The following is a 26,160-nucleotide window of genomic DNA, read 5'->3' on the forward strand; positions in this document are numbered from 1 at the left end:
CTCAGTTATTCAAAGAAAGGGGGAAACTGCTGGTCCTCCCCGAGGCCTCCCTTTGGCACTTAAGGCATAAAAGACACACTAAGAGATGACATTAACAGACCCAGGAGCGGAGGTACGCTCGGTGCGGAAGCGACGACAGCTTCAAGTCAAAGTCATGAGTACACGGCATCCGGTAGCGCGGAAATAGGTACACCGCCCCGCGGAAGACCCACTCCCTTAGAGTCAAACGAAAGAACCCCTTCACAACCGCTTAACCACCCCTACCCCATTACCCACGACAACTGAACCACACGTTTACACGCCCACGCACATGTGCATCCACCGCCAGCCCCGGGACACACCGCAATGCACGAACAAACCAGAGAAGGGCAGCGACTAGAGCAGACCACTGGGGAGCAAAGACACCCGCAGCACCAGAAATCCAATTCAAGCCTTCGTGCCCAAAAGAACGAGATTCTGATAACAGTCAGACACTGACAAACTGACGCGGAACATGAACCGGTGCCGTAGCGATGCAGCACCAACCGAACCGACGTGCCATTCGCCGCCGACCTATCGCAACCAAACAACAGCCTGGCAACCTGACGCTCCGCTTACGGAAACAGAACTATCCTTCTTTCGGTGATGGAACGGGGGTCAGACATGAGAGCGTCAAGGTCGAGAGGAGGCAACCAACGTCAATGACCGAAAACAGACACGGCGCAGCAAGCCCCGCCCACCCACAGTCCAGCAAAGCAAATACCGCTCCCCAGCAGCAAGTGCCGATTAAAGGATCAAACAAGCATCTATTTCTACAATTTTCTATCCTTTTCCAAAATACGTTGCGGTTCATACAAATGTGAGGTGTAACGTAAACCGACGGCACCGGTTAATTTTTTTTTTTTTGGAATTTTCTTCGTGCCTTCGTGAGAGTTTTCCCCCACTGGCGCGGCCATCAGCCATCACCGTAGAGCCCTGAGATGCTATCGGTCTGGCGACTGTGGCAGAGTCTCCCTTTTTTATTCAGCCTAACACACCCTCTATAATTTTTGTTGTAGCTCCGCAGATGGACGGAATACAGCAGATGGGGCAATAAGCCCCCCACTCCAGACTCTCCCAAAGATGCCAATTGGCAATCCTTTTTTGGAGTTCCACATCCCCGGACAGCAGCATCTTAGTGCGGATGATACTGCTGATGGCACGCTGGCACGTGCCCAGGGACCGACAAATGAAAAACGGTGTCCCAGCAAGACGCTGCTGATCCCTGTGCTGTATGATGCCGTAGCCGGAGCACAGCAGTGTTCCCCATGAAAGGAACGCTGCTGGCTCTTGGCTTCCCCCGATGATACGGGGTACTGGACCCTGGCACCACGTTGAGGTGGCCGGCATCGCCAGGGGGCACCGGTTAATTCCAGCCGGCAGGCTCGTACCCAATGGAAGGGATATGGAGAAAATTAGAAGAAAAGTAAAAATGTTTTGAAATATGTCTTTCGAACCTCTTACATAGCTACGAAGGCAGTTGCAGAAACCGACGAGGACGGCGTTTATCTTGTTTTTATTCCTAAAAATAAAAACGTTATTTTGTTAGATTGTAGCCTGTTTCTATGGGAATTTTGGCTTTCCCGGGCGCAAGCCTTGCGCAGGGAGGTGTGAACGCAAGATCCTCAGGTGATTGTTCACTAGTGCAATACTATATCCGGTACTCCTTCGGGGAAAGTTTGCTACCCACCACGGGTGGGAGGTCCTTTTTCGTCTGCGGACAGATGTAGTTTCTTTTTTCTTACGGGCTGCTTTGTGACTGCTGCGGCCCTAAAAGGCGAGTGACGCATATGGCCATTAACTGGACAAAGTGTAAGAGCTGAGCTGGGCCACACCCTTCCTCCCATTGTACACCCCTCTTTCAGCATTTCGAGCTCCAACTGAAGCCGTGGCTGTTTCCGTTAAATTTTTCCACTTTTCCCCGCGGTGCACAGGCAGTCTCTACACAGCGTGTCAACATCGGTTTCGCTGAAGAGAAAACTGCCTCTGCGAAAAAAAAAATTTTTGACCGTTAGTTGGGAAACCCTACCTTTTTTAATACCCCCACTGTGTATAGTTTACCGCGGCCACCGGCGAAGGCCGACCGCTGCGACGCCCTTGCAGTAGTATGAAGAAGTAAAAAATAAGTTCTGACAAATTTTATCCCCTGTACCGCGTCGAAGCGCAGTTGGTCTAGTGGTAGAATTCTCGCCTGCCACGCGGGAGGCCCGGGTTCGATTCCCGGACTGCGCAGACTTTTCGCGGCTCCACTTTACCCAAACGATAATAGTCTACCGCCGAGAAAATCACAGATGCAGCCGGCCTCGGGGCAAAAGCTGGCCGGTCGCAGCCCTTTTGGGCGTAGACGCTGGACACGCGCGCAACCAACATTGGTTGCAGCAGCGCCTCCAAAGTGACGGCGGGAAGTGGAACGGCGTGGACGAAACAAGGCTGCCAGCCGCGGGCGATAGCGGGACAAACGGCTTCAACCACAAAGTTTCTGCCCGCGGTTCTGAAAACGCTTTCCTGCACCGAGTCGAGGCCTTCGTGCCTCACCAACTGGGGGACATATCGTGTGCCGTGCTGCCATACCTTGGGTCGGCGATTCCCCCGCGGTTAACTGTTGGAGCGTGAGGGACTGCGGGCGCACCCGCAACTCAGGATGACGGAAAAGTGGAAACGGAATGGCGGTGGGTTGCTGTTTGGGATCGAAAATCCGGGTTTACAAATCAAGAGACACTTCGGTCTCCATAAACACATGCGGGAGAGCTTTTCATGGTGATATAAAGAGTAGGGGGAACCCCTCTGCCCGAGGACAGCGAGAGTTAACGCCTGGGAACTAGAGCACTTCAGCCACACCCCGACGCATACCTTTTCCGGCATTTAGATAATGAGTATAAAGGATGGCTGCGCAGGAAAACAATTGGAAACTGGCAACCGCAATCGCATGGACGCGGAAAAGGAAAAGGATGTCCTGCCCAGCGCACATTCGCTGGCGGTGCATGGGAGGCTGCTGCTGAGGGTAGTGAGGGGTTCAGTTTCTCACTAAAGAACACCGGCGGCGAAAATACTATACTCCGTGCAAGGATATAAAAAAGGTGGAAAAAAGGACCGCAAACGACAAACGGAGCAACAGTATTTCCACCCACCAACCCCCGCGAAAGTTTAGGTACGTGGAGAAGGAAATCCCCGGGGCGACGGCTTACAGAAAATGCCTGCGACGCGTTGATTATTATCCCCTAAGTCTGCTGTTTACACACACGCACACACATACACAAAAGGAATGCAGTTCCCTAAGAGGCCCCGGAATATAGATTTTTTTCTTTCATTATTACTCGCCGCATCACCTCACTTATTCTAACCTTTCTACAACTCTCTTTATACTAAAAAGCGCCCCCAAAGAGCATCTTCACCCACAACGTGCAGCACGCTCAAGGCACAGTGGCTGGGCTCTCCTCAGCACTCCCCTATCGAGCTCTCCTTTACTTTCGGTACGCGTGCGAACGGCGAAATAGTTGCTGGCATGCGTCTTTAGCGGCGCACCCTCCCTTTTGTCCCGGAATTTGCAAACCCACCGCCTTATGCACTCAACAAGCTGCTTCAGATTAACCTTACCGGTTGACCTTTCCCCTCAGCGCCGGACCGAGCCGGAGCTCACACCGGAGAGCACGGAAGCAAATACACAGACAGTAAGGAAGGCAAACACACGAGCCGCAAGTGACCGCGATCAGGCGAGCCAAACCACTTACGCTTCATGAGTTTTGTAGTACGGGTGTGAACGATGCCCTCGGCCCTGCATAAACACTCAATGACAGCATAGCGCAGCGCCGGTCCGTAGTCGAACGCATCCCACCGCACCGAACACCGCGGCGACCATGGAGAAGTCCGAGGGCGTTGGAAAAGTCACGCGCTGTGCACGTGGGTTACGTTGGACGCACGTGCACGCTCAGCAACCCATTCACTGGGAACGAACTCATGCCTTCTGTTCTACAAAGGTGAGAGGGGAGAAGACACAGCTACGGGCATACACCAGCAAAAAAGTATTCATACAAGCTTCCAGCGAGTCGAGAAATTTAAAAAAAAAACACGAGGTACTTGGAGAACAACATACGAAGGGATGATGGCTCGATCCCGCCTCACAAACAACGAGCATAGATAAGTTATGTTCTACATGTTTCCTCATCTGCAGACCAAGGGCTGCCAAGGAAGATCGGGGCAGAAACTGTGTATTTTTCTCCTTTCAAATAACAGCTAAAAAGTGGTCGGTAGCGACGATCGCATGCCCCCCTGAAAGAGCGTACTCGCAGGAGTCATCGTCAACTTCGCGGTCTTGGAGAAGCTTATCCGCACGCGCGACAGCAGCAACGGACAAACGCTCACCGCCCTGAACAGTCTCGACGCTTTGGCCCTCACCCTGAAGAAAAAGAAGGGACTTATTTGATGCGTCCTTTCCTGGGATGAGAAGAACCACGAAGTGATTAAAGCAAACTAGTCGGACCTCACTTCGCGCGGCTTCGAGCAAAGCATCTCCTGCAAGCGACGGAAAGGTGGTCTTGATGGCCACCCCCAACCTCTCTGACCACCGCATTTTCCCAAACCAAGTGGACTCTCGTTTGTCCTTTATCCAACGGCCGAGTGCTCCGTACCTATCCATCCTCTGTTGCTGACCATCACCAATGCAACGACTTCGAGAAATAGGAAGGCCGCACGATAGCCAGTCCATGTCGCTTGTGAGCAAGACTGAACGATTGGCCGAGCACCAGATCGACACAATGCGTGCTTCTCCTGGCCCCAGTTCCGGACTTATACGCTCTACACGAAGCGGAAAATACATGCTTTCCGCTGACCCCCAAGCGGCCCTCAGCGTTTTGATAGCATACGAATCCAAATTTTCATTCCCCCTTGGTTGGGGTGAAACGGAACGAATAGCAACGGGGGTTGGTGTACCAACAGCTTTCGTGGAGCCGAGGCCGAGTTGCCCGCTGGTATTGTCTCCGAAGGCCAGTAGTTTTCCAGTTTGCAGTAACACGAAGGAGTGATTCCCCGCCGCGGCGATTTGCCTTATCGGCAGTCCGAAAAGGAGGCGGATAGATTTGAACGACGCCTGTAATGGGGGTTTTCGCTTCCCACCCAGTTGGCCACTCAGACCAAGGCCACAACCGTACACCGCGTTGCACTTCCTTGTCATCAGCAACGTGTGATGGGATCCGCAAGACACAGCAGTAATTGGCACACAAAGGCGCCTACCTTCAATCACGTCTCCTCCATCGACATCGTAACTACCGTTACCGAAGCCACTGATCATCTTCGGGGCAGAAAGTGCTGGAACCCCGTCGTCACTGTCTTCGCCACCTTCCGCTTTGTGACTGGTCCACACACTGCCGTCGCCCAACTGCCCATAAATGTTACTGTAACCAAATGAATGCACAGTTCCGTCTTCTTTGCAAAAGACGATGTGTGTGTCACCGGCTGCAACATCCTTAACGTTATCCTCCCCATTTTGCACGGTGCTTCCGTGATATTCGGGGAACCCCGGGGCCAACAATATCAAACAACCACTTCTGAACAGGGCGACTCCGTAGTGTTTCGCGCAATACGCCACCTTCAGAAGTGTATCACCCGCTTCTAGGCGTTTTCCGAGAATTTCTATCGTCTCTTCACAACTATATGTGGCGGCCGAGCATGCGCCAACCACAGCATAAGGCGCCATATTTCTAACTACAGTCCCCGCAACAACTCTAAAATAAAGGCAAGAAAAACCAAGAACAATAGTGCCGTCTGCCGGCTGGTAAGGGCTCCGCGATTGGGGACCAGCGAAGCTGGTTGACGCGACCTTTTTGATAATACAAACACGGACACACGGAAAAAGCTGTTGTAGTTAGCATGAAGATATTTGTTGGTCAGCTGGCACCAACACCATGACTCAGTACCCCTACTTCCTGCAACGTCTTGTTCCCCAGCACTTAAGACCCCTGCGAGTCATACAAGTTCACAATGTCGGAAACCAAAAAAAACGACCCCGTAACAAACACTTGAACTGGTTTTGACGTGTCTTCGTCATCGCTAGATGCCGCAGAAACAACTTCAACGACCTCCTCTAGCGACACGAACGGTGCCGCCCGTGAAAAGCAAGGGACTGCCCCACACAGCGTCTTCCAACATCTTATTAGTCCGGTGGCTTTGTCCTGAGTGTAAGCGTCAGAGTTGTTCTTCCATATCTCCCTCATTCCCTTTGGATCGAGAGCACAAACGAATACGGCCTTGGAGAAGCTATCAACAAAGGGTCTGAACGCCTCGACAATACGTTCTGGCTGCCGTGACGAGTACATCAACAGGACACGCCTCGGCTTGCTATCACAAGTCCTCTTGGTGCTTTCCTTCACAAACCAGCGGGTGGCGCACCTTAAGCTTTCATACGTGTGCGCACCATCTAAATAGAAGGTGCCTTTGCTCCCATCACCAACAGGCAAAACCTGCGAGCGACCCATCACTGTCGTCCTTTGAAGTACGTGGCGCTCGACATCGTCAAGCGGTTGTGTGAGTGGGATTCCCATCACACTGCGCGCCACCAACAAGGCTAACCGTGAATTCTCCACAGCGTGCTCCCCTCCAATTGATAGGCAGGGCCACCCATCCGTCGGCACCGCAACGTCATCCGCGAATACCAATGGCGAGTCTACCCCCTCGGCATAATCTTTAAGCACCCGACGGGTGGATGGGTGATCGCCTTGAGGAGCGGCATAACAAACGACACCAGGTTTCATGATGCCGGCTTTTTGCAGTGCAATTTCCTCCACCGTATCGCCTAATATTTCCGTATGGTCGATACCAAGAGCTGTTATCACGCTTGCCTCAGGAATGATGATGTTTGTTGGGTCGCGGCTGCCCCCGATACCAACTTCCACCACAGCTACGTCAACACTCTCGCCTGCGAAAGCAACCAACGAAACCAAAAACATCAGGCAGAAGAAACTGCATGGTGCCGGGAGGTCCCAAGTCACCTCCTTGTCCGCACCAGCAAGCTCCACGAAACAATCTACAACTTGGAAAAAATAGTGTACAAATGTGTCCATTGGGAGAACTTCATTGTTAACCATAATGCGCTCTCGAACATCCTTAACATGGGGTGATGTAAAGAGGCCAACCTTAAGCCCATAGGCCTCTAGGAGCGCTGCCGTATAGGACGCCGTGGTGCCTTTTCCTTTCGTCCCCGCCACATGAACGAAACGGAGCGTGTCAAGGCAGCGCCGCATATTGAGACGCTCAATGAGCAACCCGACCAGCTCAGCGCTCTTACCCGAGGTGTTAGCAAGCGTGCGATTTCTGTACGTTGGGTTCACAACTCTCAACGTTAACTCATACATAACACGCAGCACATCGTCATATGAGCGCTGGGAACCCGTACAACCTCCCTTCGCACCGAATAAAGCTCTCGCTGCGGCGGGGAGGCGGTGCCACGCAGTCATTCCTGGAAGGGGAGACAGCGCCGTTACAACCTAATCTAGAATAGAGGTGGGTGATCCCTCCTATCAGAGCCACACGAAGCTCTAATATCTATACCCTAAATCAAAAAATGGAAGTAAGTGCGTGCGATTGTGTGCGTGTATTAATCGGTGAATCTGACAAATGTTCTGCGGTACACACATCCGTAACTGTTACCCTTGCAGTCACTGAAATTATCGCTACAGTCATCAGTAGTTGGCCCTCGAGGTGAACCTGCGCGCAGCTGCACGACGCCGCCAAACCACGAACTTCACCCCCAAACCCTCATGGGTCAAAGAGTGGCTCGCCCCATTCCTCAAAACTCCGCAGGTCGCACATTCAGTTCAGCCTCCTTCGTTTTGACAGTTTCCACTGTAAGGGCGCAAAGCAACCCTTACGCTCTCCAAAAGTCGAGAACTGGAATACTTTACCCTGCATCCAAATACTAAACGCACGGTGTTTGCGGTCGTCAGATCTACGTGAGACCCAAACTGGCAGAAAACAAAGGACGAAAAAAATCATTAAAAAGAAAAAAGACAACAACGCCGGGAAGGCAGTACTCCCTTCCCCACTATAATCATGTTTACAATACTCAACCCCACCATTCACTTGGTACAAAAATTGAAGGTGCTGCAAAACCTGGCGCGCATCGACGCAGCACTCGCCGAAGCACATCTGATCCGGGAACCCGCGGCGGGCGTACCTCACCGCCGCATCACCTAAATACTCATTCCCCTTTCGATGCTCTTCACTGCTGTTTGGGCAACCAACCCGACGCAGAGCGTCCATAAACCGCCCTTAAGGCCCGCGAACTCCCCTTCATCCCCTTTAAGCACCGCGTCCTCACACCAGGAACAACAACGCCCTCTACAAAGGCTCCGCAAACCGCCGCGTCTCCTTGCTGATAAGAGGAATTTTTTGAAAGTCTGCGATTCCCTTCCGCGGTGACTTTCTATCCCCCCTTGACCTTTACCGCGGCATTCATTTTGGAATATGTTCTTTACTCGGCGATGTACCCATCATACCCCCACCTAGATAAAACTTTTACGAGCGCATTATTTGATACTGACCGTAAGCGACGCACAAGTTCAACAAATTACCGCCCAGTGAAGTGGTCTCGTAAGAAGCAAAGGGTGCTGGCATCAGTTGACCAAATAGTACGAACAACCTCCTCGTTCGTTGACTATAAAGATCCCCTCACGCTGCATGAAAAATACTAAAATATCTTAACCATTCCACATACCTCATCCACACGCGAGCCCGTGACAACGCAATAACACTATGTAGAACCTGTCAGTGATCGGGCTGTTAAAAAAAAAAAAATGCTCCGCCCACTGAACGAAACAGTGGGGGTTCCCTCCATGCCGATTTGGGTGCCATGCGTCACCCCTGATTCCACGCAACTGCACAATGCCGCGACGTGCACAGTCAAACACCGTCTGCAGCGTTACGTTTTATTCGTTGAGAAACCACCCCACCGCATTTTATCGCGTAAAAAGTCTCCCTGCCGTTTGCGAGGGCACAAAGATGCCTCGTGGGGAGCCGCTGCCCGAGGGGTCAGCTGCGTGGAACAAGGGGGAAAAATACTTTATGCGAGAAAAATATCCGTTTATCATCAGCTTACACCTACATGCACAACCATCACCTTTAACGGAATGTCACCCACACACCCACCCCCGCCATCACACGACGCATAAAAAACATTCGGATTGTAGAGAACCGAAAGGCGTAGCGGAGGGCCCGAAAGTGAGAACTAATGCATCTTCCCCCTTTCCCTCCACTAGAGATCTCCCTTTCTGTAGTGTGTTGTCATGGCGGTAAAGGAGTTATACAGGAGGGTGCGCTCCGTCCTGTCGGTTGCGACCCCTCCCATGTTCCGTTCCGTCATGGCGGCCTTTAGAACGATTTGATTTTTTTTTCCCTTCGTCTACATCGGTGACATGTGCCACAGTGACATCAAACTTGCACCGCAGCAATGTGTCGATAGTGCTGATCTGTTTTTCGCTCAACGACTCGTTCGGGCCAAGCACCTCCACCAGCTTGAACTCGTATCCGTCTGGTTGGGATGGCACTTCACGCCACAACACAAGGTCGGGAAAACTGTCAAAGTGAACACTATAACCATCTTCAGGCGGTGGAAGGTACAAACAACGGAGAAGAGCGCATAGTGCACCCTGCGGGACCGCCTGCAGGAGGTCAAACAGAGGAAACTCCTCAGGGTCCAAAAGCTGCTCGGCAGGTATAAAGGACGCAGTCGGCCCGTCTTTTTCTTGAGAGTTGGGCGACCTAACCGGCTGGCCGAGAGGCACAAAATTTTCATCGCCCGATATGAAGTCAGCCCCAACGTCATTTGCGTGAAGGGGTTCTTTAAGGCTACTAGAGTTTGACTTCTGCTTGGAGTTATCTTCACAGGCCCCACTGTTCTCTGAAACGCACCGTTGACGCACGTAGTAGATGAGAACATCTCTGGAGCACCGCTCAAAGAACCTTAAGCTCTTTTCGATGATATGCCGACGTCGTTGCTGGAAACTGATGCTGCTTGTTTCGAGATCTAACGGAGTTTCTTGTACTGGCGAGAGCCAAACAAACTCCGGTACAGACCCAGTCATCGACTCATTTCCCCGGGGGAGGGCATCTGGATCAAAGTGAAACGCATCCCACAAAAGGAGTCGCCCCAGATAGTTAACCCAACGCCCTTTGCAGTGCAAACCCGTCCACGACGAAGGTCGACACGTACCGTCGCCACTCTCATGTACCTTCGGCAGCCCAAACCATCGGAGCACACACTTCTCCGCACTGAAACAGCCAGTTGACGGCTTGGTATCGCCCCAAAACGTGGCATCTGAATGGTCCTTATCCCCAGGGATTGTTGTCTCGGGCGCCGAAAGCATGTGGGCTGTGAAACTCGAGAGGTTGGGCGACGTTGGGGTCCAGCGGCGCAAAAAACTTTGCAGCGACAGAAGTGTCCTCTCTATCGCAATGCGATCAGACCGCCGGTAGAAGTGAAGTCGGTGATGCTCACCGACAGCGTTGTAAAGAGCCACAGCCTTTTGGGACCCACTGTTTCGGCCCCTCCCCACACGGAACAGTGCGCAAAGAAGGCGAGCGCGACGCTGAATAGATACAGGAAGCTCTTCTGCGCGTTCCATGCGTAGATACCGTTGGGGAGAATCTTGTTCCCTCCAGGCGCTCTGTCGCTTTTCAAGCAATTGAAACGCACCCTCCTTGTCACCCAAGTGTGCATGACCCTGTGCAAGGAGATTCCACCACTTACCCCGCTTCTCGTAGCGGTAGTACATGGGAAAGGTTGGTGTTCCGAAACTCGTACTGACGACGTAAACAGGTTCGTCAAGTAGTTTCCGCAGCCACATGTTTACCAGGTCCCACCTCTTGTGGGCCTGCAGTAAAGGAACTAAAAGCTCAGCACACGCAAACCAGCGGTATTTAGGAAGGAAATGAAGAAGATGCTCATAGAGCAAACCACCATGGTGCAGTAGCTCCTCCACAGACAGGGCACAACCATCACTCACATCGGCACAGGTTGTCACTGAGTACGTCCTCTTCCGTCGCGCAGTCTCGTCGGCGCAGTCATCGGCAGTTAACGGCCTGCTGTCCAATAACGCGAGCTTTTTCTCAATAGTGCTGTGATATTCCAACACAAGATCAGCGCTGCACTGTTTCAGGGTTTTGGCGTGTCGAAGTTCACACAAGCGTTGGCACAGTTCTGTTGCCTCCCTGAAGCTTACCAAAGCCTTTGGGGAAGAAGCAAGAAGTGGCACAACACCTCCAGAGGACTCACCCCCCACTATTCTACACGCTTGAGGCCACAACATCCAGGGGCCACGCAAGTCAGAACTCTGGCGCAACATCAACTTTGATACGATCTTCAGGATGGTGGTGTCAGAGGACCTGCACCCCGCTGGAGCTGAACCCGGGTATTTGCATATATCATCACGAATGCTTGGGGCCGTTACTTCGTGGATTAATTCACTAATCTTTAGTATGCTATCTCTGAACAACTGATGAACACAACATATCGGACCAACGGTTCTATCCCACGCACTAGCAAGCTGTCCTTCTTCATCGGAAACTGATAAAATCCTATCGATCAAATCTTCCTTCTCCGGAAGCAGACGGGACGAGCAACCCTTAGCGTTCCATGAACTCCGCCCCGCTGTTTGGACGCCCGTTATTGACTCTCCACCGTACGAATGGTTTCCTGCTGAAGTGTAATGCACAGCACTGTGGTTGTGAGAAGGGGGTACATCCTCATATCGCACACATCGGTCAAGTTGCTGCAGCTCATGAACCCTCGCCGTCCGCAGAATCTCTCTGATCTCTTCCCTGCACCCTAACGGAGGCCGAAAGATCGCCTTACCATCCAACACCCTGACAAGTTGTTCTCCCTCACTCCGTGTATCGCTAATAACGTACTTCGCTATTGGGGTTATGTTCAACTCCTCCAGGGCAGAAGCTACGCGAATAAAACAGCTATATTGTGTTTCGATGCATCGCACTCGAAGCCACTTGGCATCGCGCAGAGCCATGCGAAGAAGAAGTTCAAATGCCTCAATGCCGTCAGCAGCCTCTTCCGATCGACACAGGTTGTTTAGAGACAGAGTTATAAGCCTGCGCAACGACAATAAATCTGAGGAATCAATCGCCTTTTCGTAATACTGAAGTACATACCAAGCGCTAACGTGAAACGCTTCAACCATCGGTAGCGACAAAGCCCGCTCCAAGTCACGAGAGGAAGGGCAGACGTCACCTGTCATTGTGTCACGCGGATGTGTATCACCGGCCTCTTCGAGGAGGGTCACCACCCGAATACAGAACTGCCCCTCCAAGCGTGCAACAACCTCGTTTCACGAAGGTGCGCGCAGGGCCGATAATGCAGCAGCGACCGAAGCCCTACTCCTTCACCGGAAGTACCGCACAGGAAAAATTAATGGTAGAAGTAATAGGGAATGTGTGAGTGAGTCTGTGTAAACAGAAAATCTGCAGAAGCACAAAGAACAACACGATCCATACACCCCATCACGGTAGTGATACCTGACACGGAAAAATATATATATGTAACAACAACCCGTGCCACCAGTCGTTTCGCAGAGACTCAACAAGTGTAAAATCCCAACGACAACGATGAGGGGATAAAACAAACAATTGAGTGCAGCGATACCATGCCTAACCCCACACCGAACCTGATACAGACACACACACCTTTAACAACACCGCCATGTGGATACAGCAACCGATAGGCCGTGTGCATGCTGCTTAGCGGCGCATATACATACGCATGCACTAAGAGGAAGTAACAGAAAAAAAGGCAGGTGAAAAGAACAGGAGCAGGTGTGTGTGGGAAACTGGTTTACCGGGAGTTAGTGGACGCCTCTCGACAACGTTAGTTCGGACCCAACTGCTGTTGTCAACATGTTTTGCCGAGTCATACGTTTTCCGTTCGCGCCAAAATGAGGCCTACAAGGTGCCTTGTTGTAACAAGTGATAGAATGTCTAGCTTCGCTCGACTTTCTGCGGCCCGGGCAACGTTCTCATCACGCTACAAATGTGTCAGACGCTGACATGAGCTCGTTTTAATAACACACATTGTAAGGTACGGCCACACACAACAAGGACCATCCCAATGATCTCTGCCTCTACCTTTCATCAAAAGCGACAGCAGGAAAAGTTTACGGGAACGATACGGAGACGATTGGTGTGACACCAGTGGTAATGCGTGTCAGCACTCCAGCAGCTGGCGCATACAACCATTGTCTGTCACTGAGCAACAACGCGCCTGGGTCAATTCTACCGCCTAGCGCATAGACTAATGAGAAGCTTGAGAAAAAAAGTGTTCTTTTTGTGCATGCGAAGACACTTGGTTGCACCTCTATAAAAACTCAAAGATAGTAAGGACACGTAACGCTGGTGGCACAGCACTCGTCAGCTGTTGGACAGAAACCCTTGCAAAGGGGATCAGTTTTACACACACACACACGCAACCTTGAGCGCACGAATTACCGCAAAGTTAACCAGATTTCCTCATCCATGCACAATGATGAGACTTAGTCCGGCAGAGGCCCCTTGAGCGGTTTCCCTATCCCTGCAGTGGCGCAGCTGATTCACCTGCGACTAATGTCGGAAATGGATTCTGGCGTGACAAAACAACCACTTTATGCTCGCATGAGATGTACCCACGAAGTAGACCAGTAGATATAAGCTTTGCCACCCACCAAGTCATTTCGCTATCTGTTAAGGCAAGACCATCGTCAACCTCGTCCTCGTTCCGTTGCCGTTTCGGCCTCCTTTCGGTCGTTTCACGTGCGGCACTGTCTTGATCGGCTATCATTTTCCCTTCCCTTGCAATGTTTATATACATTGTAGTGAGCACCCGCAGTGGTATCCGTGTACTGTCTTCACCACAAGCATCCATTGTGGCGTGCACCCGGGCCACTAGAATGAGAAAACAAAGCAATTTTGCACGCTGTAATATAAAATACACGCCCCTTCTTCGCAAGATCGGTCCATACGCATCCACGGCGATGCTGAAGGCACGCGGGTCTCCCCGCTGTATAGCTTTAAGGATCGGCTGAAATATGTAGACGATGAGGTCATCACGTTGCTGGATCTCCTCTGGCGGCATGCGACCGCTGACAACCCCCGCAACGGTCAAGAAAAATCTCACGCGCTGCTTGTTACGATGCTGCACGATGTTGCCACTACCTGGTGGTGGGAGTAGTTGATAGGCCTGCTGCAACGCAGCGAATGCCTCGCGCGCCTGGTGATCGTAGAGCGCCACACGGCCCTTGTAATAGTAAAAAGTCAGCACCTCCGATGTCATGTGCTGCGCCGGCTTAAGCACTTCCCTGCCCGCGGCACCCCCGGTTTCGGTCACTCGTTCGGCCTGCACGATGGTGTTGATAAGCACTCGGCACTGATGAACGTTGTATCGACGGAACAATATGCTCAACAGCCCATTACACACCGCAAGGGCACCACGACGTCTAGAAAACTCCGGTGAGAGGCCGGGGTCCACAACCTGAAGAGACTGTAGTAGCTTCCGCCAACTTCGCACTATCCGTCCTGTTGCCTCGTCTATCACACCGGGGCTTGCGTCGCGAGCGGCACACGGAATACGATGGACAAAGTGAAGAAGTAAAAGGGTGTCCCAGCCAACGGTGCCAACGGTGGTGTTGCTTTGTCGATGCTGATAGTTGGTCCGCCGCATCGAGTGAACCTCCTGGAACACTTCGAAAACGTGCAAAAGTCCAAGAGCAAAGCGGTCCTTTGTCAACTGTGTTATCCACTGCTTCCGCTCTTGCCTATCATCGCCGCCCTTCGAGTCGTCTGCATCTTTTATGGAGTACGACTCCGTGTAATACTTTACTAGTGCGCCGGTGATTGCGACCCGAAGCACCACCTCAACAAATAATTGCCGCTCCTTCACGTCATCAGCATGGCCGCTGGGTGGCACTCGTGTCTCCCCAACTGCTTGTTCAACGCTGTCTAACAAACGCTGTCGCAGTTGATCGATGGCAGGCTCAATGCCACTATGTTCTGGCATATCTCGAATAGTCAGTGCTTCACCCATTTCCGCATGCACAACAAAATCCGTCAGCAACATACCGTTGCGTGACGCGATCCCCTCCGCTGCGCGTTGCATCCACCGTGGTGACACCTCAAACAGTGGTGACTGTTGCGCACCCTTCTTTGCCGGCATGACTTCACCTAAAGACACAGATATAGGCAGTATGCGTTTTTTTTCCATGCACTAACGCAAGCAACATGCACATGGATAGAATAAAAGATAAAGGAAATGCGCGGCACAACACAGAGGGGAGCCAGCTGTAGTATATAAAAAAAGGAACGCACGCAGGTTTTAAGAGGCGAAGCACATCAACGGGTGGAATGAATAGCACTGATGGCCCATCTCCAAAGTGCCGTCACTGTTCACCCCCCTTAGTCTTCTGCAGCACAACGCACCAGTTTTCCTTGTCGAAATACGACTCCCGCACAACACCACCCGCTTCCTCCACAAGGCGTTCCAATTCACCTTCTCCAAAGAGGTGATAATATCGGTGGTGCACACGTCGCTCAGGGTCGTGCGCCTCATGCATCTCCCAGCGGATAAACACGTCTGATGCACCACTCCTTGGACGCTTTTCCGGCCGTTCCTTCGCCCAGACATAGATCAAAATGAGACCGTCAGGCCGTACAAGCCTCAACAGCTCGCGAACAGCGTCGAGGCGCCGTTCGTGTGTAGCGAAATGATGAACAACCGCAATGCTAATCGCTGCATCAAATGCTCCGTTGCGAAACGCTGTACGACGGGCATCAGCAAGAAGAAGTTCGGTGCGACCGCGAGTCCCAAGCGACCGTGAAGACGACGGCGAAGTCTCGCTTGCTTCGTGGTCCAGTTGGTTCAGTGCTAACCGGAGAAGCCTCTCACTAAAATCAACGCCGGCAACGAACCGATACGCGGGGCCGGTTTGTCCCTCTTCGTTTGCCCCGTCGTCTGGAGCATTAGAAATTGCCGCCATAAAGTTTTGTGCGCAAGAAAAGTATTTGCCGTTCCCGCAGCCAACATCTACCACAGTGGCATATCTCGGCAGCGACTCGATAAAGGCGCGCACCCTTGGCCACGCCTTGTAGCGAGTTGCCGAGAAATGTGTTGCAATATCATCGTACACCTGTTGCACGTGTCGACGTTCAATACCCGCGACGTCAAGTAGTTCGGTTGGCTGAACCTCTGTCACTTTATCATTGCCTAAACGTTCCCTTTCAGCAGGGGCACTCATGAAAACTTTCGGTGCTGCAACACGAGAACTCACGTATAACACACAAAGGGTATGGTGGAAACAGGGTGGACAAGAAATTGGAGGTTAACTGACGACTCAAATACGTACGCTTACAACCGTGCTGTACTTGTCATATGCGCTCAAACTCGAAAGGACTCACGAAATTAGGAAAAGACAAAGGAAAGAGATCGCTATCCGCTACCGCCATCGGCCGTCACATATATGGATTCCATGTTCAGCTTGCGCTTGATATCATCGTGGCGGTACATCCCTTTAAAACAAAAAAATATGAGATTGTTTTACGTGCCCCACTTTAGGTAGCTATTCGTGCCCGTACATCACCTTTTTCGCGTCCCTCCCTAGTCCTCCTCAGAAACAAAGGCGGAATTAGCGTTTTAAGTCATTCCCCCCTTGTTTTCTGTTTGCGCTACCCTCAACCGCGTTCCCTCCCTCGCTTATTTTTTCCTTTACCCATTTCACCACACCCTTCTCTTTCTTCCCCCCATGCACTCTACACTCACACTTTTTCCTTCTCAGCCTCTTTTGCCTTTATATTTACCTCCCAGATCGACGACGACAACACATATTCATATCGTGCGCCCCATGAAGAAGATCCACAATGATAATATCAAGGGAGAGGAAAAAGGGGGAATATAAACGCAAGCATCGTCTTCATTAGCTTATTGGCCTCCCACCGTGAGTTTTCGGGGCATACGTAGGGCCGGCATGCTGCAAGAATAGTAATAAAAAGGACAAAGGTTGAAAGATTCCACGCGGTACCCACTGGCACCCGTTCTCCTAGAAAATATGCATATTATTTCGTGCGCACATTACAGTCCCTACAGCAATAGCGAGAGTGGGTTCTCAACCGCATCCTTGAAGTGTTTGCACCACTGAGACGCAACGGCACCATCAACCACGCGGTGGTCAAATGATGCGGTAAACCTTACAAACATCTCAGCTTCCGCGCCAACTGTGTACTTTCCTGTGTCCGGATCTAAAGACATACGCGGGCGGGGTTTGGCGGAGCCAACAGCTACGATGAGCGCCTGCGGGGGATTTATAATAGCTGTGAAACCGGGGATACCGCTGGCTCCGAGGTTGGACACAGACACTGTTCCACCAATGAACTCGTGTGGCTGAAGTGTCCCCTCGCGGGCTTTTTTTGCAAGGACCTTCATCTCGTTCGAAATGTCGACCAACCCACGTGCCTGTGCATCCTTAATTATGGGGGTGATGAGCCCTGTGGGAGTTGCGACTGCAACGCTCACGTCAACGGTGCGATACTGACGGATAAAGTCCCCTTGCCACGAGCTGTTAGCCTCGGGAACCAGCATATTCGCCCGCGCCACTGCTTTGATGATATAATCATTAAGCGTGATTTTATACTTGCCGTCACCCTTGGAGTTGAGTTGTTGTACCAGGGCCATCATATTCTCTGCGCAGCACTCCTCGAAAAGGTAGTAATGCGGAATCTCCACGTTCTTTGATTGTGTAAGGCGTTTGGCGATCGTTGACCGCATGTTCGTGACGGGGATGTCGGTGTAGTTCTGGGTTGATGGAGTCGTGGCTATTACTGGCACGACGGGCTTAGCGGCAGGCGCGGCGGCGGGAGCAGCGTGTTCACGCTTTGACGCTGCAGCTTCAACGTCCTTCCTCACGATTCGGCCCACCCCTCCCCCAGTGCCCTCGATGGTGTCGAGTGATACATTGAGCTCCGCCGGCGTCTTTCGGGCCAGGGGAGACGCCTTCACACGACCACCAGCCTCCTTTCCGCCGGCTGGTAGTGGCGCCGCTTGTGTGGGTGAGGGAACCTCCTGCACCTTTGACTGAGTTGCCGCAGGGGAACTGCCAGCGGCCTGCCAGTTCTTCACCTCATCTGAGTTAACACCTGACGCCTCATCCACAATAAGGCACACCGCATCGCCGACTGTGGCCTCTTCCCCAACTTGAACAAGAATGCGGGCGACAAAGCCGTCCTCTGACACATTGTCGTACGAAACAACGGCTTTGTCTGTTTCAACCTTGCACCATGTATCGCCCGTTTCAACTGCGTCTCCAACCTTCTTGACCCATTCAGATATTTTTCCCTTCTCCATGGTTGGGGAGAGAGCTGGCATAGGGATCGGCGTAACTGTCAGAAAACGAGCAAAGCACACAGGAAAGATGTGTTGCGTGACGGGACGGCGGAACATGTGTGTTAATTTCTTCAACCGCTTCTTCTTACTTCCGACTAGCAAACAAATCAGGAAAAAGATTATCGCACGTGAAATACGGATTTTGCTACACGACAACCTTTTTTTTTCTGATGAACAAAACCTTGTTGTCGCGATTGCTATTTTTATGTAGCACCTCGTCAAAAAGTGATGCGGTACCACGGAACGGAACATACGGAATGAGAAAAACCCGCTGTGTCACCGTTCACAGTAGTTGTTAAGACGGTGACTGCAACGTTCAAACCTTTTCCGCCGAAGCCCCACACACTCATTCGGATGTCCAATCACTTACACATGCACATGGATAAGTGAAGTCGGAAATAATCATTTCTTCGCAAAAGATGAAGGCACACCTCACCACTTCATCCAACGTCAAGTTACTCACCACGGGTACAACGGCAAAACTCCAACGCAACAACGGGTAAGGAAACCACACACACACACAAAATCGGAGGTTCCTCCAAAAGCAGGTGCCCCACAACACCCTTTCACAGTAGGACTGGAGCCAGAAGACTGGCTTCGGCCAAAGTTAACACAATATTAGTAAACGAACGCACAGCATGCGCTGCTGGAACCCCGGGGAAGGCACGAGGGGGAGATTCTTTACGCTGTCCTTACGCACGATGCCCTTTACGTCAACTGGAAACAAAAACACTACCCACAGATGCTGACTGTATTACTGGGTTGATAGTGGACCACCATGGCGACTTTACCGCATTCATATGTACAGGTGTGCGTGGCGCTGAGCAGTCGTAAGCGGAAAGCGGAAATTTCATGGAGCTAAGGTGAAAAGTTCAGTTGCTGGCATACCACCAGCCGTCACTCACATAACACTCCATCAAATCAACTGCATCCAATAAGACAGCTCTTGCTGCTTTTGCACCCCTTTATCGTCTTTCCTTCGTTCATTTTTTGGGGGAGATGTATCGATATTACACCCCATTCACACCGTTTTAGCCCACCTACCTCTTCCCCCATCGTCACCACAACGGAAAGCACACCAACACTTCTGAATGCCCCAGCACCGCAGCGCTAGAGTTACCGATCACCCACCTGACCGCCATCTACACAAACTTGCCCCGCAAACCGCTGCAGAAACTCCTTAAAGTACCTCCTCTTAACATCAATACGACCCATCATCGTTAAATGTGTGTTTAGTTCGTCCACCTGGGGTTGGGGATAACGGTCCTTCATCGCCGTCACGTACAGCGGATACTGAGAAACGTAGGTGTCAGCAAGCGTGACTAACAGTTTCTCACGCTCTCTAGGTGGTAACAGGGACTCATCAGCGCGCACTGCGAAATCAATCATTCGGCTGTAAGCGCAAAGAGCCATATCAACCATTTGGGCGTTCGCAGTGCCAGAGAAACGATTAGCGTCATTGCCATTGGGCACAATCGCCGATATAAAGCGGGAAGCTTCCGCAACGTTTACACCACTCTCTAAGACACTCAGCGTTACATCGACCACAATCTGGCAAAGTGCTGGATTTCCATCAAGTCGCTTGGGATCCACCACATTTTGCCTAATAAAGGCGAAGATGTCTTTTGAAAGGCCGAAAAGTTGCCTGCCATCCACCGCCTCCGCCTCCGGAGCGCGACTCGCGCCACGGTTCCTCTGCATGTAGAACGTGGTGCACACGGAGAGAGTCGCAGGTATTAGCCTTTCCTGAGCACTGGCTACAGGAAACAAGCAATGCGACAGTAACTGCCGCATAGCGTGGATCGGCAACAATTGCGTGACACACACTAACATCTGTAGCATATTCTCAAGGGGCTCTACAGAAAAAAATGAACTCAAAGCTCCGATCACCTGGTAAAGCGCCAGGCGTATGTCCAACAATATTTTCCGAGCCCTATATACATCGGATTTTCGACCACCCGCTCCTTCACCTTCACGAGACCTGAGGTGGGAAGCCGCCCCCCCATCTCCATTATAAGTGCCAAAAAGAGTTTTGTATTCGGGAGGCAGGTCCTTTGCGTCAATGTTGTGCGCAAACTCCATGAGCTTCATGATGGATGGTACCAACGACGAGGCTGCCTCAACAACATAAGGCAGTGTCTTGCAGCGTCGCAGAACTCCAGCAAAAACATTGATACTGTCCCGAATAACGTAGCCTTCATCTCGCTGAGCGGTGGTGCGTCCTATAATGATATCGTTGAAGGCATTCTGACACATATTTGTTGTGTGGTCGACCATGATCTTCGCTACAGGATCAAGAAAACTCTGAAGACGTCGCTGCGCCTCATCCTCCGGAAGCGCGGTGGTGAAAGCGGCGATTGCTTCGTACAGCAATGTACGCTCCATCGCTGATGTCGACGAGAACATCAGCAAACGCTCCATCTGGCACAAGAAAGGCTCCCCCAGCAAAACCAGCTGCTTAGCATGCTTACTGCAGGCGGTGACCAATAGTGTGAGCGCCCTCTTGCGCGCGGATACAACATCAATGTCATTTACCTCCCTGTATCGATTCCCAAGCGATTTGAGAATGATACCCATCGTACCTTGCCATACACCCAGAGCAGTGTCATCCCGGCAATTCCACAACAGCGAAAGCATGTTAAGGTAAACCGGAAAAATGACCATGTCTTCAGGCTCCCTTTTAACCAACTCGTTAATTATTTGGGGTACATACTCGGACGAGTGCTTGAACGACTCAGATAAACTATACAGAAGGAACTGCGTTGCTTCCCAATTGCAAAAGGTGTCACTTCGCTGCGTCACAAACCCACATTGGGTCCTTGCATCCTCCTCCGTTCCGCGGCTATCGCTAAGATTACTTACTAGCTGAAGCATAAACTGATTAGCAACGACTGGATAGATCCTCGCCACCGACGTCAGAACATGCGCCGCGAGGCTACGGAACTCCGAGAAAGCTTGCGTAAATGCTTCGACTGTCCCGAAGTCATGCTCCGATATCTGCATGCCTCCCTCACAAGTGCCGCAACAAGGGTGCAATTTGTTTTTTGGAACCAAGACCGCTAGGCGCGCCAGCAACTCCAAGGGATTAATCTGTGTGAAGGCAGCGTCGCCGAGTCGTCGGAAAATGGAGCACGCAACGGAGGCAAGAAGAACACTTGGGATGGATAAGGTAAGAAGACAGACACGACCAGCCACAGGGGCGGCCGGCTGCAGAAGGGTGTCTGGCGAATCGTGCAGCAATCCCACAACTTCTTCGATATTACCATGATTTGACTCAGCTACCCACATGTCTACCGAACCAAGGGCAACGTTCAGGAGTTCCGTTCGCAGAGAGTCAGCTGCTGTGGATTCTCCTGCACAAGACAAACGGTCACACCGAAGAAGTGCCGTTGTTGCAGCGAGTGCTTCCTGGGCAGCTGGTCCCCATCGTACAAGCGCTGAAAGGGTGTTAGTAAGGCCGACTTCCGACCACACGTGCACAGGAAGGCAGGGGGTAGCGTTAGCTACGGTCATGAGACAATCCGTAACGCTTTCCTTAGTTCCTGGAGCACAGCTGTTACTTGCCGCTCCACCGGCTTGTGTGTATAAGTCGAACAGCGCCTGAATCACCTCCACAAGAATTGTACGACCATACAGCTCAATCGCCTTTTTCAACCGCTTCATACGATTAACGGGCACACCTCCCACGTGCGGAGAGGTAATATGCGCGATAAATGACGAAAGGAAATGAAGTTTACGAGGTTGCTGTGCAAGCTGGGTTGGAGGAGCGCACACACGGGCAATCAAGTCCGGGTAGGACTCGGGCCACTCACGCACCATGCACTCTATGAGTAGCTCCACAATGTCAGCACAGAGGAGACGGCCTAGTGTTGGTTCGTTGAAATACCATGTCATTAACTCCTCGTACGGTACAACCGAGGGGGGTATTCGTCCAGACACTACAGCATTTCGTAGAAGAACTGCGCCGTAAGCCTGTACGGCTGCACCTCGGTCCGTAACTGCAAGCAAACCCGTACCGATACTTACAATTTCCTCGCTATTCATTTGTTCTTCCACCTCATGAAGTTCAAAAGTGGCCCTTCGGCGGTCCCCGTTATCTTCGGCTGCATATACAACACTCAAGATTTGCACGATCCTTTCGACACTCATTGTATGTTCCTCTAGCGAGAAAACACATTCAATTACGAGAGAAGCAGGGGAGTGGTTAGAGCAAGTACGAATATTTCGCACGCAACAGATAGATATGTTGAATCAGGGGGAAATAGGAGGTGCAAGAACGAAAACTTTCTCCACGGGTAGCTAAAAACACTGAAAAAAATGATAATATGACGCAAACACAGTACGAAAAAAATATTTGGTCCACGGGACACTCATCCCGCCGCGGAATGCGTGCAAACGGTGGCAGTAGCTCTAGGAAACCACCAACTTAGAGGTGAAGATACATTTCTGAACCGGCTTTTCAGGTCAGCGGGAACCATACATACTAACCGTTAACAGAGAACTCACTTGACCCACGGTGGGTGCTCGCGCGGTCGAAGAGACAACCCTCTCTCCCCTCCCTGTTCCCTCACTACGCGGCAGTCACCCACGGCTCCCTCTCCGAACGGCACCCAGTTGAGGCGCCGGCAACACTCCCAGCCGACAGGCTCGACGACCGTTGTTTGGCTGTCATACGTCCACCCGCTCATATCACACATGGTGAAAGTGCAGCGGTAAAATGTTGCCCCGCGAACGTCCCACCCACTCATGCTAGCACGGCAGAATGTGCAATGCGAAAAACGACCACAGCGGGCATCGACACCAACCGCATCGGTAGCCAAAAATGTGCACGAGTGAAACTGTGCCCCTATAAAGCTGGACCGCTTGATATCAGTCAGGTTGAAGGTACTGTGGCTCACGAAAGCGCCACCGAGGGAGGCAGAAACGAGAGCACATCTGTTGAAACTGGCCGAAAGGTTAGTGCAAGCAAAGTCGAGGGAACTAAAACACCGGCCCTCTAGGATGCTACCAATTTCAATCTCCTTTGACCTAACACTTTCTACCCTCCTACAACCACCATCCGCAGCTCTCTGCCCCCCAGCGCTCTCGCCTAAGGCTTCCAACACCGCCCCGCGCACAAGCGGCTGCACCTCCATCTCCGCCTCCAATGGAAAACTTAACAACTTCGCATATGGTACCGCCGGAGATGATGAAGCGGAGGAGGAAACACGATGTGAATCGAGATTTTTTCCAACCCTTATCATTGACGTTTCAAACGGTAGAGAAAGCAAAGCTACCTTGCGCCGAAGGTTGAGAGCGTCCAAGAGGCGGCTGATTACACCGAGAGAGAGACAACGCTCCATGCAACACGACGAAAAAAATATATAGAGCTTCTCAGGACGAAGTGTACAACACTCACTCCGAAAGGAGCGGCCCGTTGGCCTAACGCTATCAAACCTTGGTAGAAAAGGGAAGGATGAAGAAGGAAGAGTGGTCTGGTGGGTAGTTCAGCTACTCAAAAGCCTCATATGTGCGGTCGCACAATTAAACTGGGAGAACTAAGTCTCCACCGGAGTTACAAACGTGCTGACATACGAGAAAACTGCGAAAGAGTGCGCTTTTGGCCAACAGTATCATCGTCACCCCTACATCTCCGCTAGTTTCACTACCGAGTCCGCATCCGCAGGCTCCAACTACTTCAGCACCTAGCACCTATCACTGCAACTCCCCGTGTGTAAATAGTGGGGGGCGCATAAGAAATAAAATGGGGAAGTGTGCTAACTTAATGTTTCGACTTGGCCCATGGGTTGATGGGAGACATGAGTACTATGTGGAGGCAAACCGTACAGAACGCCTTAGGAACCCTTCTTTGACAATCTGTCATTGTTAATCCCTTCTCGAACGGCCCACTTCCTGTACCTAAAATCTGTCCTCTCATCCTTGCATTGTGGAAAATACAATAACCACACCCAGATACAGATAGGCATGTGCACCTTCACTGACCTGTTTCATGGTAGCCGCACTTTCCGTTCTATATAAGGAAAGAGAGTATGGGTTAACGAGTAGAACGCGAGCCAAAGCCCATGGGGGGTCTGCGTGCTACATAGGGTGGCTTTTTGGAGGCCGGTACATCGCCATAACTGCGAACTGCAGCGGGATCAACAGAAACGACGAAAGGCTGATGGGGGAGTGTCCTCGCGCTGTACGCACAGGTAGCAGGCGCATAACAGGCGTGGTGTCGTGGAGGAGTGACCCTTGCGGGGGTAGTCTTCGTGGGGGTGGGTGAGCAATCCCTAATTTCTGGAAGGAACTGCCCCGTAAGCGGGGTCGCGTCCTCGGCATCTGCTGTCCGCCCCGCCGTCATGGTTGTCCCTGCACCAGTATGAAACGTAGGCCCGTCAAATATATTACTAACGCCACGTGTTGCACCGTACCGTGGAGGTGAGGTGCGAGTTGCCCGCATGCCGCCCGGGCACAAGGGAGACGCTTGTGGATCGGCCATTTGCGCTCCCTTGAGTACCTGCACCGCCTCCTTATTCAACGCACAAATCCCACGGACAAACGCTGTCCTCATTTTCTCCTCTAGGTTCTCGCTGTGGCGCCGTTCCTCCTCTATTACCTTATTCAAAACCTCTAATTGCCCAACCAACTCAGCCTCACTACACTTCCATTGCGACTGCTCAGCCACTGCGAGTCGGTGATGCCGCCGTGCAGCCGCGAGAAGACGCCATTGCGTGTAAACATGGTAAGCACGAATGCCATTGATATGGCATTCAATGGTTTTATACAGTTTCTTACGGTGGCGTTTCCTCAGCACCCACAATTCCCAATCGTGAAACCGCTTCTGCATCCACATCCGCCGATTCGCATTACCCAAGCCCCCAACAAGACGAGACATAGTTTCTTTTTGTCTCTCGACTTCCCTCAATGCGCCTACAGCCGTCACCTCTATCTTGCGCCTTTCGTCGAGTATCGCATTTTCACGGCGGACAGCCTCAGCGTGTAAAGACTCCTTGATGCTTTGGTGCTGTTGATTTACGTAACGGCCCAACATGGTTAAGATGTCCTCCCGCATTCTAGAGGTATAAACGTCAACGTTGCAGCCAACATCGTGGAGAAATTCCTCACGCTGGCCAATAGCTCCGTCCGGCATCCTCCACTGCACTGAAAACTTAGGTGTCAGAAAAAAAAAAAAATGAGTCAATACGCATACAACGAAGATTAGGAAACAGTATTGGGCTGAGGAATGGAGAACAGTAGAAGGTCAACTCAATTAACAAATGAGCGGATAAACCCACCCTTCGAGCGAGCGAGTAGAAAACAGAGGATGAAGCTAAATAGCTCCCGTCGTTCTCCACACGGATTTACACGCTAAGTGAAGCATTGCCAATGACACGCAGTTTCTACACCTACAACACCAAATATTGTAATGGTGCACACCAAACCTTTCATTCGCTCTTTTTTTTAATGTTCATTATTGTGTGAAATACCCGTGGTGGTCATCAACCACCAACGGCACACCATAACCACGCATCCGACTACCTGCCTTACCGAGAATTACCCCACACCATTTCCCCAAATCATTCCGGCCGTAGGGGGGTGCAAGACTCAATTTTTTGTGTGTGCGCTTGTTATTATTGATACCACTGCAGAGGCGCAATTTTTTTTCCGATATTATTATGCGTCACAAACAACACATAAGCTATTCTAAGCGTAATTCACGAATGTTATACCGTTTGTGGTGTGCTCCCGTCAAGAATAGGTGCGTT

The 26,160-nt window shown here is 51.5% G+C and overlaps 12 protein-coding genes and 1 non-coding gene across 13 annotated transcripts; 3 read left to right on the forward strand and 10 right to left on the reverse strand.

Moving 5' to 3' along the window:
• Positions 1-512: 512 nt before the first annotated feature.
• Positions 513-842, forward strand: TbgDal_X9190 (hypothetical protein, unlikely; the record flags this gene model as incomplete). Its single annotated transcript, XM_011779790.1, has 1 exon — positions 513-842. The coding sequence occupies one exon, from the start codon at positions 513-515 to the stop codon at positions 840-842; it is 330 nt and encodes a 109-aa protein (XP_011778092.1).
• A 1,337-nt stretch (positions 843-2,179) lies between these two features.
• On the forward strand, positions 2,180-2,250 carry TbgDal_XtGly01. Its single transcript has one exon. It is a non-coding gene; the product is annotated as a tRNA-Gly (tRNA).
• A 1,987-nt stretch (positions 2,251-4,237) lies between these two features.
• On the reverse strand, positions 4,238-5,707 carry TbgDal_X9200 (chromatin binding protein, putative; the record flags this gene model as incomplete). Its single annotated transcript, XM_011779791.1, has 1 exon — positions 4,238-5,707. The coding sequence occupies one exon, from the start codon at positions 5,705-5,707 to the stop codon at positions 4,238-4,240; it is 1,470 nt and encodes a 489-aa protein (XP_011778093.1).
• A 253-nt stretch (positions 5,708-5,960) lies between these two features.
• TbgDal_X9210 (folylpolyglutamate-dihydrofolate synthetase,putative) lies at positions 5,961-7,463 on the reverse strand (the record flags this gene model as incomplete). Its single annotated transcript, XM_011779792.1, has 1 exon — positions 5,961-7,463. The coding sequence occupies one exon, from the start codon at positions 7,461-7,463 to the stop codon at positions 5,961-5,963; it is 1,503 nt and encodes a 500-aa protein (XP_011778094.1).
• Positions 7,464-7,818: 355 nt separating this feature from the next.
• Positions 7,819-8,268, reverse strand: TbgDal_X9220 (T. brucei spp.-specific protein; the record flags this gene model as incomplete). Its single annotated transcript, XM_011779793.1, has 1 exon — positions 7,819-8,268. The coding sequence occupies one exon, from the start codon at positions 8,266-8,268 to the stop codon at positions 7,819-7,821; it is 450 nt and encodes a 149-aa protein (XP_011778095.1).
• Positions 8,269-8,889: 621 nt separating this feature from the next.
• On the forward strand, positions 8,890-9,300 carry TbgDal_X9230 (hypothetical protein, unlikely; the record flags this gene model as incomplete). The annotated part of the gene is made up of 1 exon (XM_011779794.1): positions 8,890-9,300. The coding sequence occupies one exon, from the start codon at positions 8,890-8,892 to the stop codon at positions 9,298-9,300; it is 411 nt and encodes a 136-aa protein (XP_011778096.1).
• Positions 9,301-9,305: 5 nt separating this feature from the next.
• Positions 9,306-12,254, reverse strand: TbgDal_X9240 (hypothetical protein, conserved; the record flags this gene model as incomplete). Its single annotated transcript, XM_011779795.1, has 1 exon — positions 9,306-12,254. One exon carries the CDS (start codon positions 12,252-12,254, stop codon positions 9,306-9,308), a length of 2,949 nt encoding a protein of 982 aa, XP_011778097.1.
• A 1,319-nt stretch (positions 12,255-13,573) lies between these two features.
• TbgDal_X9250 (hypothetical protein, conserved) lies at positions 13,574-15,244 on the reverse strand (the record flags this gene model as incomplete). Its single annotated transcript, XM_011779796.1, has 1 exon — positions 13,574-15,244. The coding sequence occupies one exon, from the start codon at positions 15,242-15,244 to the stop codon at positions 13,574-13,576; it is 1,671 nt and encodes a 556-aa protein (XP_011778098.1).
• A 175-nt stretch (positions 15,245-15,419) lies between these two features.
• Positions 15,420-16,274, reverse strand: TbgDal_X9260 (hypothetical protein, conserved; the record flags this gene model as incomplete). Its single annotated transcript, XM_011779797.1, has 1 exon — positions 15,420-16,274. One exon carries the CDS (start codon positions 16,272-16,274, stop codon positions 15,420-15,422), a length of 855 nt encoding a protein of 284 aa, XP_011778099.1.
• Positions 16,275-17,113: 839 nt separating this feature from the next.
• TbgDal_X9270 (dihydrolipoamide acetyltransferase precursor,putative) lies at positions 17,114-18,469 on the reverse strand (the record flags this gene model as incomplete). Its single annotated transcript, XM_011779798.1, has 1 exon — positions 17,114-18,469. One exon carries the CDS (start codon positions 18,467-18,469, stop codon positions 17,114-17,116), a length of 1,356 nt encoding a protein of 451 aa, XP_011778100.1.
• A 1,059-nt stretch (positions 18,470-19,528) lies between these two features.
• Positions 19,529-22,561, reverse strand: TbgDal_X9280 (hypothetical protein, conserved; the record flags this gene model as incomplete). Its single annotated transcript, XM_011779799.1, has 1 exon — positions 19,529-22,561. One exon carries the CDS (start codon positions 22,559-22,561, stop codon positions 19,529-19,531), a length of 3,033 nt encoding a protein of 1,010 aa, XP_011778101.1.
• A 353-nt stretch (positions 22,562-22,914) lies between these two features.
• Positions 22,915-23,754, reverse strand: TbgDal_X9290 (hypothetical protein, conserved; the record flags this gene model as incomplete). The annotated part of the gene is made up of 1 exon (XM_011779800.1): positions 22,915-23,754. One exon carries the CDS (start codon positions 23,752-23,754, stop codon positions 22,915-22,917), a length of 840 nt encoding a protein of 279 aa, XP_011778102.1.
• Positions 23,755-24,446: 692 nt separating this feature from the next.
• Positions 24,447-25,544, reverse strand: TbgDal_X9300 (hypothetical protein, conserved; the record flags this gene model as incomplete). The annotated part of the gene is made up of 1 exon (XM_011779801.1): positions 24,447-25,544. One exon carries the CDS (start codon positions 25,542-25,544, stop codon positions 24,447-24,449), a length of 1,098 nt encoding a protein of 365 aa, XP_011778103.1.
• Between the last annotated feature and the right edge of the window lie 616 nt (positions 25,545-26,160).

This window comes from Trypanosoma brucei, chromosome 10 (assembly GCF_000210295.1).
Source record: "Trypanosoma brucei gambiense DAL972 chromosome 10, complete sequence".
Lineage (NCBI taxonomy): Eukaryota > Euglenozoa > Kinetoplastea > Trypanosomatida > Trypanosomatidae > Trypanosoma > Trypanosoma brucei.